Here is a 12944-nt window from a genome sequence, read left to right as displayed (position 1 = left end):
ATTGATATTTCCTATCCTCTCGCTCCCAAAACAAACGTTTTATGGAGAGCTGTAGGCAAATAGCTGAAGACGTCGCCCACTGTATGCGCTTTAGGTAGCCTGATTGCATCCAGAGTGAAGAGAAACCCTGACCACACAATGCATCCCTGACCACCAGTAGTTGGTTACTGCCATCAAGTTGTTGTTGTGTTATCAGATTTAGGTGCTTCCACCGTTTGCAAAATGCATACTGGCATTTGAATATGTTGCAGGCAAAAGGGAATCGCGACACAATCTGGGCACAGTAGATTTTTTTTAAATTTAAGTAAATTAAGAACAAATTCTTATTTACAATGACAGCCTACCCCGGCCAAACCCTAACCTGGACGACGCTGGGCCAATTGTGCGCCGCCCTATGGGACTCCCAATCACAGCCGGTTGTGATACAGCCTGGAATCGAACCAGGGTCTGTAGTGACACCTCTAACCCTGAGATGCAGTGCCTAAGACCGCTACGCATAATGTGTTCGGTATTCCTTCAGAACACAAAAGCTGCAAGAACTGTCAAGCCTAGACACCGAGTGTACAAAACATTAGGAACACTTTCTTAATATTGAGTTGCACACCTTTTGCCCTCAATAACCTAAATTTATCGGGCATGGACTACAAGGTGTCGAAAGCGTTCCACAGGGATGCTTCCCACAGTTGTCAAGCTGGCTGGATGTACTTTGGGTGGTGGACCATTCTTTATACACATGAAAAACTGTTGAGCGCGAAAAACCCAGCAGGATTGCAGTTCTTGACACACTCAAACTGGTGCGCCTGGTACCTACTACCATACCCCATTCAAAGGCACTTCAATCTTTTGTCTTGCCCATTCACCCTCTGAATGGCACATACACAATCCATGTCTCAATTGTCTCAAGGCTTAAAAATTATTCTTTAACCTGTCTCTTCCCCTTCATCTACACTAATTGAAGTGGATTTAACATGCGATATCATTGGGATCATAGCATTCACCTGGATAGGATGTCATGGAAATTATTGTTAGTTTAGTATGTCTTGTGTTTTTACAGAGGAACTGTAGAAACACAAGGCACCCCAGCTGAACTCTGGTCCTATTATACAACAAATGTTTGTGTTGCCAAAGCAAAGCAAGCTCTTCTATAGTAGTAGGATTACTGGTCCAAGAAGACAGAGAACATAGTATTCCTGACTTCGAGGAAGGCAGAGCATTCACAAAACAGAGCCATATTTCTATAGAAACATATGATTAATTTATTAAAACCAGCATGCAAATGCCACATCCCTGACAGGAGTCGAATTGCATGCCATTCTGTGGAGGCAGTGTGTGAGAGAAGGGGAGGAAGAGAGAGATCGAAATAGTGTTCTACACAGCCAGCCTGGGGGGGGGGGGGGGCTTTAGTTCTTTAATCCTTGGGTGCTGTGAGCACAGTGTCCAGCGCGCTCTGCGCCTCCTGTATCTGCTGTTTTAGCCTTTGTTTCATGCCCTCGTTCTGGGCCTTCTTCAGCATGGCCTGCATGTCCTGGATGGCCGCGCGGTAGCCCGGCGCATTGTGGAACACACGTACCGCCCGGTCCCCGCTGCACACCAGGTAGCGACTGTTGATGTCAAACCTCAGATCAGTGATCTCCTCACTGTGGACTCCGTGGAACTCCTCCTCCAGCTGACCCGTGGAGGTGCTGTACATGGCCACGCTGCAGCTGTTGGAGATGGCCACCACCCGGGCGTCCGGCGACAGGGCCACACGGCTTCCCTCTGACGACTGGCAAGGCACTGACTTCAGTAGGTAGGGGTCCTGTTGCTTCTTGTACTCCACATCCGTGTCCCACAGTCGCCATGTGCCGTCCTTGGACACAGTGGCCATTCTGGGGGAAACGAAAGACGGTTTCACATACCTCAATGGGGGAAATCTTCCTTATAAATGTTATCATAATGTCATCCATGGAAATCAACCATCAATGTTTTGATAGGATACCACACAATGCATGCCTTACCTGCGTGAGTCATTAGAGAACGCAAAGGAGTGGACTCCAGCTGAATGGCCCTTTAGGTCGAAGGCGCGGGCCACCTCTTTGAACTCGCCACCCTTCCCGAAGCACACCTCCCACACCTTCACATCAGGAGTGAAGCCACAGGAGGCAACAAACCTGAAGACAGAAAACCATCCAGAAATGATCTACCTGAGAGTACTATTACATTAGCTATAAAACCCGCACAGACACGTTTAGGGTACTGACCTGCCACAGGGTGAGATGGCAGCGTAGGAGTTGGTCATCTGGTTGGTGATGATAGAGGCCAGTACCTCTCCTTTCAGGTCCCAGATGAGGATGTTGGTGTCAGTGGAGGCACTCATGATGAACTTGCCTGGAACACAGAAAACAAGGGAGACAGATGAGATTTTAGACTGGAACAAGGGTCTCTTTCATAACTTCTAACAGTCATTCATCAGTCAATAATCATAGAAATGAGCATATCACACATTCACATCTTCCTGCCTTTTAGTCATTCAGTCTGAATACATTTAGCAGTCATACCCGTCTCTGCGATGCCGATGTTGATGACATTGGTCTTGTGTTTCTGAGGGAAGTCTTCAGGGGCAGCTTTGAAAGTGAAGCTACCATCATCCTTCTTGGTCATCTTGAAGATGCGAATAGTATCTCCGTTAGCCAGCCAAGTAATGAAGGCCCTGCATACCAAGACAGAGTGAAAATAAGTATAGAAAGACAAGAGGTTCTCTATCCATCCAGCCATCCATCTACAGTGCATTCGTAAAGTATTCAGACCCTTTGATTTTTTCCACATTTTGTTACGTTGCACCTGAGCTCAATTTCGTGTCTCATCGCAAAAGGTCTGAATACTTATGTAAATAAGGTATTTCTGTTTTTTATTTAATACATTTGCAAACGTTTCTAAAAACCTATTTTTGCTTTGTCATTATGGAGTATTGTGTGTATATTGATGAGGGAAAAAAACATTTAATCCCTTTTATATTAAGGCTGTAACGTAACAAAATGTGGGAAAAAATCAAGGGGTCTGAATACTTTCCGAATGTACTGTATCTATACCCTTTGTTCTGGACATGCATGGGTGTATGTGTACTTTGAGTCCGGGCTGAAGCGGACCAGCGTGGCGTGGTCCAGCTCTACGTTGGCCCTCAGACATTTATGGTCTCTGTCCAGGAAGTCCTTGGTGCTCCATATCCTGACAGTGCGGTCGTCAGCACAAGTAGCTAGGTACTTCCCGTTGCTGCTGAAGTCCAGGGACGTCACATTGCCACTGTGACTCTGGGGAGAAAGACAGAGACGAGTCAGCCAAGCTGTTGTCGAATTTCCCCTACACTGACTGCTAGTCCTCTCATCCAACCACCATTCACCTGTCCAATCCCCCTCCAGCAGAGGCGGGACTTCAGCCAATCCACCAGGTTAAACACTCACACCTGTCACTAATCAATGTGCAGACCAAACTTTACAGTTTGCAGAAGTGTCTTTTGCAATACCTTTCGTGTTTTTGGATGCATTTATGATAAGTTTGTTCTTATTTCTTGATTAATATTATCATTTGATTGGAGAACATTTACTGTTATTATTTCCCTTCCTTGTTTTTCCAGTTAATCATCTCCAACCATTGTGAATGAGTGGGAATCAGCCTTTTAAACTGCAACCTCCATCTCTGTGCTTTAAAAGATACCACCATGATAGCCCCAACTAAAACCAGCAACCTAAACTCGGATCAGTTTTTACACAATCGATGATCAAGCATCAGATAATTCTGTAACCTCGTCACACACCACTGGCATTACATAATTTTACCATTATTTAACTTGGCAAGTTTGTAAATAAGAATTTGTTCTTAACTATGACGGCCTAACAAAAGGCAAAAGGCCTCCTGCGGGGACGGGGGCTGGGATAAAAAATATAGAACAAAAACACACATTGCAACAAGAGAGACAATACAACACTACATAAAGAGAGACCTAAGACAACATAGCATGGCAGCAACATGACAACATAGCATGGTAGCAACACAACAACAACAACATGGTAGTAATACAACATGGCAGCAGCACAAAACATGGTACAAACATTATTGGGCACAGACAACAGCACAAAAGGGAAAGAAGGTAGAGACAACAATACATCACAAAAAAGCAGCCACAACTGTCAGAGTGTCCATGATTGAGTCTTTGAATGAAGAGATTGAGATAAAACTGTCCAGTTTGAGTGTTTGTTGCAGCTCGTTCAAGTTGCTAGCTGCAGCGAACTGAAAAGACGAGTGGCCCAGGGATGTGTGTGCTTTGGGGACCTTTAACAGAATGTGACTGGCAGAACGGGTGTTGTATGTGGAGGATGAGGGCTGCAGTAGATATCTCAGATAGGGGGGAGTGAGGCCTAAGAGGGTTTTAAGCATCAACCTGTGGGTCTTGCGACGGGTATAGAGATGACCAGTTTACAGAAGAGTATAGAGTGCAGTGATGTGTCCTATAAGAAGCATTGGTGGCAAATCTGATGCCCGAATTGTAAAGAACATCTAGCCGCTCGAGAGCACCCTTACCTGCCGATCTATAAATTAAGTCTTTATAATCTAGCATGGGTAGGATGGTCATCTGAATCAGGGTTAGTTTAGCAGCTGGGGTGAAAGAGGAGTGATTACGATAGAGGAAACCAAGTCTAGATTTAACTTTCGCCTGCAGCTTTGATATGTGCTGAGAGAAGGACAGTGTACCATCTAGCCATACTCCCAAGTACTTGTGCCTTGTTGGTGCAGCTTATCATGCATTAAACAACTGGCTTGTGGGCTGGTTCTTGGAATGTATATAAACTTCTTAGTGACCCTTGGCTATGACATCATTCACTCTTGTAAATGGCAGAGTATGCCTAAATATGTCCAGAGGAAAAGGTGAAGCGAGAGGATTACTCTGCCCAAAATCTGTCCGCGTGAGATAAGCAGACCAAGTTGGGATATTTTTGTATGGAGGACTATGAGAGAGTGTTGAATTGCGTGAGGCTTATTTGACTGAAGAGAGGTTTTGTAATGTTTATAGGCTTTTACAAAATGTACTGATATAAGTGGATACATGTGGCATTCTGGCAACTTTGAAAAAAACTGTTGTTCACACGTGTATCTGCCCTCATTGGCTAGAATGGTCCCACCTGATCTCGCCTCCCATCTTTGAGGACATGCATTTCCATTGTTAGAGCGGTCACTCAACTATCTTGTCAATATAATATATCATCTTTGATATGGCGTAACATGGGTTTCACAGTATGTGGAGCATGGCCCACCTTCAAGGAGGAAGCCAGGAGAGGATGGCTGAAGGTTTGCTGCTGGGCTTTCTCCTTGCGAGGACGCTGTTGTTTCTGTTTCTTGGCAGTGGAAGCCTTCACTGCACTTTCCTCTGCTGCTGGGGATGAATTGGCATCTCGTTACACAAGACGTTCAATATGACACTTTCTAGTAACTTCCATTATCAAAATGTTCAAACTTCTGGTTGCTTTCTCCTCTGGAAACGGTAAATGTTTTGAATCAACATCTTACAATTCTGTAACAAAACAATATTTTGGTCTATTAAATTGCTAGACGGGCAAAAACGGCAGCCATATTGGTCTAAGAGAAATCCGGTGTAATTGGAATTAATGGTAGAGTCATAATCCTTATTTTACTAATGCAGGAAAATAAAAGGCGTTTGATATCAGAAATTGTGTAATATAATTATTGTCAATCTAAAATAGTCAAATAATTATAAATACAGTTTATAAGGGTTTTATACAAATGTTCTGTACAAATAGCCTCTAAAATATATGTAAACAGACAATAAATGTCTACATTTTTGTTTCCTTGGAAAGCTTTGAGTGATATGATACAATATTGGTATTTGTTGCATTTACAACTTGTCAAGTCTTATCATCAAATGATTTCAGTCAGTCTATGGTGCAGGATTGACTGCATTGTTTGAATGGAATGTTGGCATATTGGCAGTTAATTATAAAAATTATAAAACTGGCTGCCTAGTTAGCTAACAAACAGTGCAGATACATTCTTTAAATTCATTATTTTACACAATATCTTATCACAGAACTGGCAAACCATGGTTGACCAACTCCCTGACCCAGAGAAGTATGAATTAGAATACTAATTAATTGAATAAAGTAATTTAATTTAATACGATCTCTATGGACTGACCATTATCCCATCATAAGAAGATTAATTGCCCTTCTAGTATTCTAATTCTATGGCTTTGGTCACCATTTAATTCAATCTTTCTTCCAGCAACAAGTTTATGGCTGGCTTCGGGACATGTAGAACATTTTGACCTGGTGCCAATACTTATAAATTAATATATCTATTCTAACTATCATCAAGGGTCACTGGCTTATATTACATTGTGTAACTTGCACCTGTTTGACTCAGCTAGCTAACGTTAGTACAATAGCAAACCATAGCAACAAGACATGCAAACAAGCAAGAGGAGCAACTTACCAACTGAGTCCTCTTCTTTCTGCTCTAGTTGATCACTTATTTCTCCTTTCTGCTTTCCCACAGCGATTGCGACCAAAATTATCAGCATTCCTATTAATACGGTCAAGGCAGTAAGAGCAGCAAACTCCATCTTTGCACAGTTTGTGCCACGTTAGCACTGGCTAAAATTATAGCTAACTGAAGCTAGCTAGCAAACTCTGAGAGGCTAGCCTGGGTAACGTTAGCTACTTGCTTTGCTCAGCTAGCAATATCGGTGTATTTAAATAAATAATGTTGTAGTTATTAACTGTATGACATCCAAAAACGACTAATCTAACTTGCTTTACAAATGCATAAACATTCGTCTTCATTCAGTTTCTGAAGTCAGTAGCAGAGCACGGTCAAAGACAGTACAGTATGAAACTGTCTCACGGTCGTAGGCACTTTGAGTTTTAACGTAAATCGATACCTACATTTTTCATCGGGCAGTACATTTTTTATTTATTTTTGGCAGTAAAGTATATTGCCCACTTGCAGAAACGTGGGTGTCGTGGAGATATATTAATGTAGTTGTACATAATGATAACACATTCTCTGTAAAAAAAAAAAATGTTTACTCTAAACTAGTTTTCGTGAAAGCTGCCGAGATTCTCGAGAAAGTGGAGAGGAAGCAGGCTGCTGTATAGACTGGTTTACGACAGTACATTTCAGGTAATTTGCTACAGTGTACTGAGTACAGTAGCTAGCTAGCTAACGCCTTGCTCTGTCAACATTTACCACGTAGCTAACCAGTAAACATCAAATAACACAAGCAACACCTTGCTGTTCATGCCTAGATGCTAAATATATTTTCAGCAGAGATTAACTTTACAGCAGTACTGTGGGTATTGTTAACAATAATGCTCTCACCTCACCAGAATATCAAGCATCTTTTTGCCCTGGTGTGAGACAGAAGTTTTCATCTATCCTCCAAGAGATCATTGAGTCCACAAAGCTCCTCAAACAAACTAAGATAAAAACGAATCTTGCCAAGGACCAGGTAATGTGAAACACATTGGACAATTCTCTCCCCCATCGTGCCTTTTTGAACAAAAAGCTTCTTTTTTTTAACTAGGCAAGTCAGTTAAGAACAAATTCTTATTTACAGTGACCAATTGAGAGCTGCCCTATGGGACTACCAATCACAGCTGGTTGTGATACAGCCTGGATTTGAACCAGGGTGTCTGTAGTGATGCCTCTATCACAGAGATGCAGTGCCTTAGACCACTGCGCCACTCGGGAGCCTCATTCAGCCCCTCCAACATATAGTTCTTCGAGCCTGATATTTAATATGCAGGAATTTGTTTCGACCCAGACGAACACACCTGATTATGTACTGTAATTGATTCAGGTGTGCTAGAACATGGATAGAACAAAAGCTGCACACCCTGTGGATCAGATCCCCATGGACCAAGTTTGAAGAACACTGCCCCAACACCATGGCTGGTCACTTACCTCTTGTTTGGTCCTGTCCATTACACAGGTTCTGGTGTATGACCTGGTTGTTGGTAATGGGCTGAAGTGTGGCAGGGCCTGGAAGCCTCTGATGATGAAGCACTGCTCCAGACTGCAGGCTGCCCTGGCCGGCATGAAGATCAAGCAGAAGGTCAGCTGCAACCAGGACCTACTCTCCTCCAGTCTCCAGCAGCCTGAAGGTTGGATTGATTGATCCTTATTACTCCTGTTAGAAATTTTTGAAAATAAGACATTTGAGCTGCAAAGAGATGGAGTGGCATAGTAGTCTTAGATACGAAATGTATGTACACTAATATTACTGGCTTAGTAACATGCTTCTGAAGTCTGTACCGCTGGCCAACTTTTTTGCATTATTCACACTGTCTGGGATACTTCACTGGAAATATGTTAAATATTACTTCCTCAGGCTATCAGCTCCCAAGGTATGTGCGTGTGAACATATTAAAGACCATGGTGGAGGACGCCATCGATTACCTAAAGAGAGAGGGCTTTCGCCTACCTGGGACAGGCCTAGAACGTCAGTCAGTGACAAGCCTTGGATGTTTCTTCATTCCCTGTTAATTATATTGACAGCATGGATTCATTCTAGTGATTGAGGTTGACATTAGGCAAATTAAAAACAAAATGTGTGTTTCTGATGTCCAGGCCCAATGACCTGAATCTGAAGGGGAAATCCTTTGTGGGTGACCTGCAACTTTCAGACCTGCTGGTTGTCTCTGCGAAGACAGACTTCCATGACCACAGTCTCTACAAGGCTGGCCACATCATTCTACAAGACAAGGTGAGGATTCTAAATGCATCCTTCCATCCTTTCTTCCTTGAGGTCATCACTGATCTGTACATGATTGGATGAGGTTACCTTGTAAGATCTATTCTGATAAAAGAAAGAAGCTAAGATGCATTTCAAACAGGGCCCATGGACTTGCATGTCTACTACTGTCTCCCTTATATCCCAACAGGCCAGCTGTCTCCCTGCATACTTCGTGAACCCACTTACAGGCAGCCATGTCCTGGCTCCTGTACAGCGCCGGGGAACAAAACCAGCCACCTCGCCGCCATCATGAATAACAAAGGGTAAAGCTTGATTGAAATATGGAGGGTCAATTTCCGAGACCCAGACTAAGCATAAACCTGGACTAAATACCATGTTCAATAGTCCAAAGGGTAAAGCTTGATTGAAATATGGAGGGTCAATTTCCCAGACCCAGACTAAGCATACTCCTGGACTAAATACCATGTTCAATAGTCCAGCAATATACTTATTCTGGGTCAGAGAAACTTATGTCCTGTGATGTTAATCATGAAAAAAGTTAAGGTTACAAAATGATAGCTCTTTTGATCAGATTCCAAAGCACATTGTAAGGGTTACTTGTCTCACCTCACACCTTTGACCAAAACCTCCTTTCTGGCCTGTGTTGAAGGAAACGGTTTGCCTTCGACCTGGACGCCAAGCATCTCTCCACAATGTCCACTCGCCTGCTCTGTACCGGAGTCACATGTCAGCAGCTGGCCAATCAGGACATCCTAAAGGTGGACCCGGATGGGCCGCAGTATAGATGTGGAGTACATTCTACTTGACCCATCGTTCAGCGGATCAGGTAACAACATGACCTGTCTGTCTGAGGGGTATACTACAAAGCAGGTTCAATGAGTTAGCCAGCTAACTTTGATAAACAACCAGAAATAAAATAACATTTTCTGATGTAAACTCAGCAAAAAAAGAAACGTCCTCTCACTGTCAACTGCATTTATTTTCAGCAAACTTAACATGTGTAAATATTTGTATGAACATAACAAGATTCAACAACTGAGACATAAACTGAACACGTTCCACAGACATGTGACTAACAGAAATGGAATAATGTGTCCCTGAACAAAAGGGGGGTCAAAAGTAACAGTCAGTATCTGGTGTGGCCACCAGCTGCATTAAGTACAGAAGTGCATCTCCTCATGGACTGCAACAGATTTGCCAGTTCTTGCTGTGAGATGTTACCCCATTCTTCCACCAAGGCACCTGCAAGTTCCCAGACATTTCTGGGGGGAATGGCCCTAGCCCTCACCCTCCGATCCAACAGGTCCCAGGAGTGCTCAATGGGATTGAGATCCGGGCTCTTCGCTGGCCATGGCAGAACAATGACATTGCTGTCTTGCAGGAAATCACATGAGGGAGGAGGATGTCTTCCCTGTAATGCATAGCATTGAGATTGCCTGCAGTGACAACAAGCTCAGTCAGATGATGCTGTGACACTCCGCCCCAGACCATGACGGACCCTCCACCTCCAAATCGATCCCGGTACAGAGTACAGGCCTCAGTATAACGCTCATTCCTTCAACGATAAATGCAAATCCGACCATCACCCCTGGTGAGACAAAACTGGTGAGGACCTGCCTTACAACAGGCCTACAAGCCCTCAGTCCAGCCTCTCTCAGCCTATTGCAGACAGTCTGAGCACTGATGGAGGGATTGTGCGTTCCTGGTGTAACTCGGGCAGTTGTTGTTGCCGTCCTGTACCTGTCCCGCAAGTGTGATGTTCGGATGTACCGATTCTGTGCAGGTGTTGTTAAACGTGGTCTGCCACTGCGAGGACGATCAGCTGTCCGTCCTGTCTTCCTGTAGCGCTGTCTTTGGCGTCTCACAGTACGGACATTGCAATTTATTGCCCTGGCCACATCTGCAGTTCTCATGCCTCCTTGCAGCATGCCTAAGGCACGTTCACGCAGATGAGCAGGGACCCTGGGCATCTTTCTTTTGGTGTTTTTCAGTCAGTAGAAAGGCCTCTTTAGTGTCCTAAGTTTTAATAACTGACCTTAATTGCCTACCGTCTGTAAGCTGTTAGTGTCTTAACGACCGTTCCACAGGTGCATGTTCATTAATTGTTTATGGGTCATTGAACAAGCATGGGAAACAGTGTTTAAACCCTTTACAATGAAGATCTGTGAAGTTATTTGGATTTTTACAAATTATCTTTGAAAGACAAGGTCCTGAAAAAGGGGGGGGGGGGGAAGTTTTTTTTCTTCTGAGTTTATTAAAAGCAAAACTTTTACATGTTTTTAGTTGTTGTATCAATTAGACCATGCCCATTTCAAGCGTATCCTTAAAAAAAATGTTATTTCAGAATATTAAGGCAAGTTAGATGGCTAACTCATTGACCCTGCTTTGTAGTACCTCTCTGATGTCCTCAAAACAAAATACAGATGTTTAGGGCTTGTTTATGTCTCCAGAAAGATGCACCTCAATGACCCAGAAGGACTCACAAGTCAAAGTACCTGTATGACCTCTAAAACATGTAACTTCTTTGTACTCTCAATGTCATTGTTGAGCCAAATGGGTATCTTTGTGTGTTTCTCTCTCTGGGATGGTGTGCCTGCAGGATGAGACGCCGGCATCCCAAAAGGAGCACGACAGTCCTCGTCTGAAGGCCCTGGCAGCGTTCCAGCTGCACTGTCTCAACCACGCCAGGCGCTTCCTTCGTCTGCAGCGACTCCACCAGCTCCATCCACACAGAGGAATGAGCAACTGGTTGCCGCTTGCCTGCAGCAGAACCCAGGCTTCAGGTAGGAAACAAATATCAATCTAATGATCAATTACCACATTGAATATAGAGATTATCATAGAACTGAATAAGTATTTTACCTATCTGTGTTTCTGTGATTGTAAGATCAGTAAAGCATTGTCTTGTGTAAACCTTTGATCTGAGACACCAGCTCTGTTTCCACCCTTTGTTTATGCACGCTGGTTCCTCTGCTCCAACAGTGGCCAGAGCGTGGTCCTGCTACCCTCACACAGTGTCTCCAAGCCAGCACCACCAAAGCCCTCACCCACGGCTTCGTGGCCCTGCTGGAGCGACAAACAGCACAGAGTCTAGAACAGCCGGCCTCTCAAACACTTTGAGTAGCAGTCATATTTTTTTTAATTGAACTAGGCAAGTCAGATAAGAACAAATTCTTATTTACAATGACGGCCTACCCTGGCGACGCAGGACCAATTGTGCACCGCCCTATGGTACTCCCAATCACAGCCGGATGTGATACAGCCTGGATTCTAAACAGGGACTGTAGTGACGCCTCTTGCACTAAGATGCAGTGCCTTAGACCGCTGCGCCACTCGGGAGCCCATTTGAATTACATCACATTCAATGAAACTCATTAATTGAAAGAGGATATTTATAGAGATAACATCTAGATTATACTGTTTGCTGCATGAAGTTTTAATCACCAACAAAAATGCAACATTGTTAATGCTCGTCTTAACGAGTGTAGCAATCCAGTTGCCGCTGAGATGAGTCCAAGTAGTCCTTTTGCCAGTGAGGACAAGTATGAGGCTGAGGAGGCTGAGATCACAGAAGATAAGGATGAGGAGGTTCAGGATGTGGCTGAGGAAGCCAACCCTACTGAGGAAAAGACAAACATCAGGAGGAGCGAAGAGGAGGAAGAAAAAGATGGGACTAAGGATATGGCTAAGGAGCCCAACACCATTAAGGAACAGACAGATAACAGGAGGAAAGAGGAGTAAGAAAAACAATGTTGCTAAAGTGGAATGAGAATGACCCTTTAAAGGGACACTGGTTTTGGGTGCCTTGGTAGTCAACTGTGGCTGTTATTTGGACAAGCCATATTTCGCCCTATCGCAAGTCAACATCGAAGCTTGGCTGTGCCATGTTCTAACGTGGTCTCAGAGCATTCTGTACATTCAGTATGTTACATTTCATATGGTATGTATTAATTTGTGGGTGTCCATCATCCATTTATGATATTTTACAAAATTACAAGTTGTATTATTTGTTCCGAATTAGCAAAATATACAATATGTTAAATTTGCAAAATGTATAATATGAATACCAGAAATGTTGCGCATTATAGGCAATATCAAAATGTGCAAAATAACTTAAGATATACTGTAGGTTAAATTATAGCCTTAAGTATAAGGTATTTATGTAATTGTACTGAAAATGCCTATTTAGTGCAAGAGC

At 43.4% G+C, this 12944-nt stretch overlaps 1 protein-coding gene and 1 pseudogene across 3 annotated transcripts; one reads left to right on the top strand and one right to left on the bottom strand.

Moving 5' to 3' along the window:
• Positions 1-959: 959 nt before the first annotated feature.
• LOC120056497 (transducin beta-like protein 2) lies at positions 960-6897 on the bottom strand. Of its 3 annotated transcripts, none has more exons than XM_039004671.1 (7): positions 6481-6897; positions 5286-5404; positions 3103-3287; positions 2538-2689; positions 2241-2367; positions 1998-2150; positions 961-1868 (listed from the first exon to the last, which is right to left on the bottom strand). In XM_039004671.1, exons 1-7 carry the CDS (start codon positions 6608-6610, stop codon positions 1409-1411), a joined length of 1326 nt encoding a protein of 441 aa, XP_038860599.1. In that variant the 5' UTR covers positions 6611-6897; the 3' UTR covers positions 961-1408. The 3 variants fall into 3 exon arrangements, with proteins under 3 accessions (XP_038860602.1, XP_038860599.1, XP_038860600.1); XM_039004672.1 differs by having other exon boundaries at positions 5286-5401; XM_039004674.1 differs by lacking the exons at positions 5286-5404; positions 6481-6897 and having other exon boundaries at positions 960-1868; positions 3069-3154.
• Positions 6898-8475: 1578 nt separating this feature from the next.
• LOC120057438 lies at positions 8476-11840 on the top strand (annotated as a pseudogene).
• Positions 11841-12944: the final 1104 nt, after the last annotated feature.

The sequence above is a fragment of the Salvelinus namaycush genome, chromosome 12, assembly GCF_016432855.1.
Source record: "Salvelinus namaycush isolate Seneca chromosome 12, SaNama_1.0, whole genome shotgun sequence".
NCBI lineage: Eukaryota > Metazoa > Chordata > Actinopteri > Salmoniformes > Salmonidae > Salvelinus > Salvelinus namaycush.
The sequence above is the reverse complement of the archived record's forward strand: the minus strand, read 5'-3'. Positions and strand labels throughout refer to the sequence as shown.

Excerpts from the sequence above, each read along its gene's own strand:
- LOC120056497 (XM_039004671.1), bottom strand. The coding sequence starts at position 6,610 with ATGGAGTTTGCTGCTCTTACTGCCTTGACCGTATTAATAGGAATGCTG. Across the intron at positions 2,368-2,537 it reads CATCGGCATCGCAGAGACGG|GCAAGTTCATCATGAGTGCC; the intron begins GTATGACTGCTA and ends TCTGTGTTCCAG. Across the intron at positions 2,151-2,240 it reads GCCATCTCACCCTGTGGCAG|GTTTGTTGCCTCCTGTGGCT; the intron begins GTCAGTACCCTA and ends TTCTGTCTTCAG.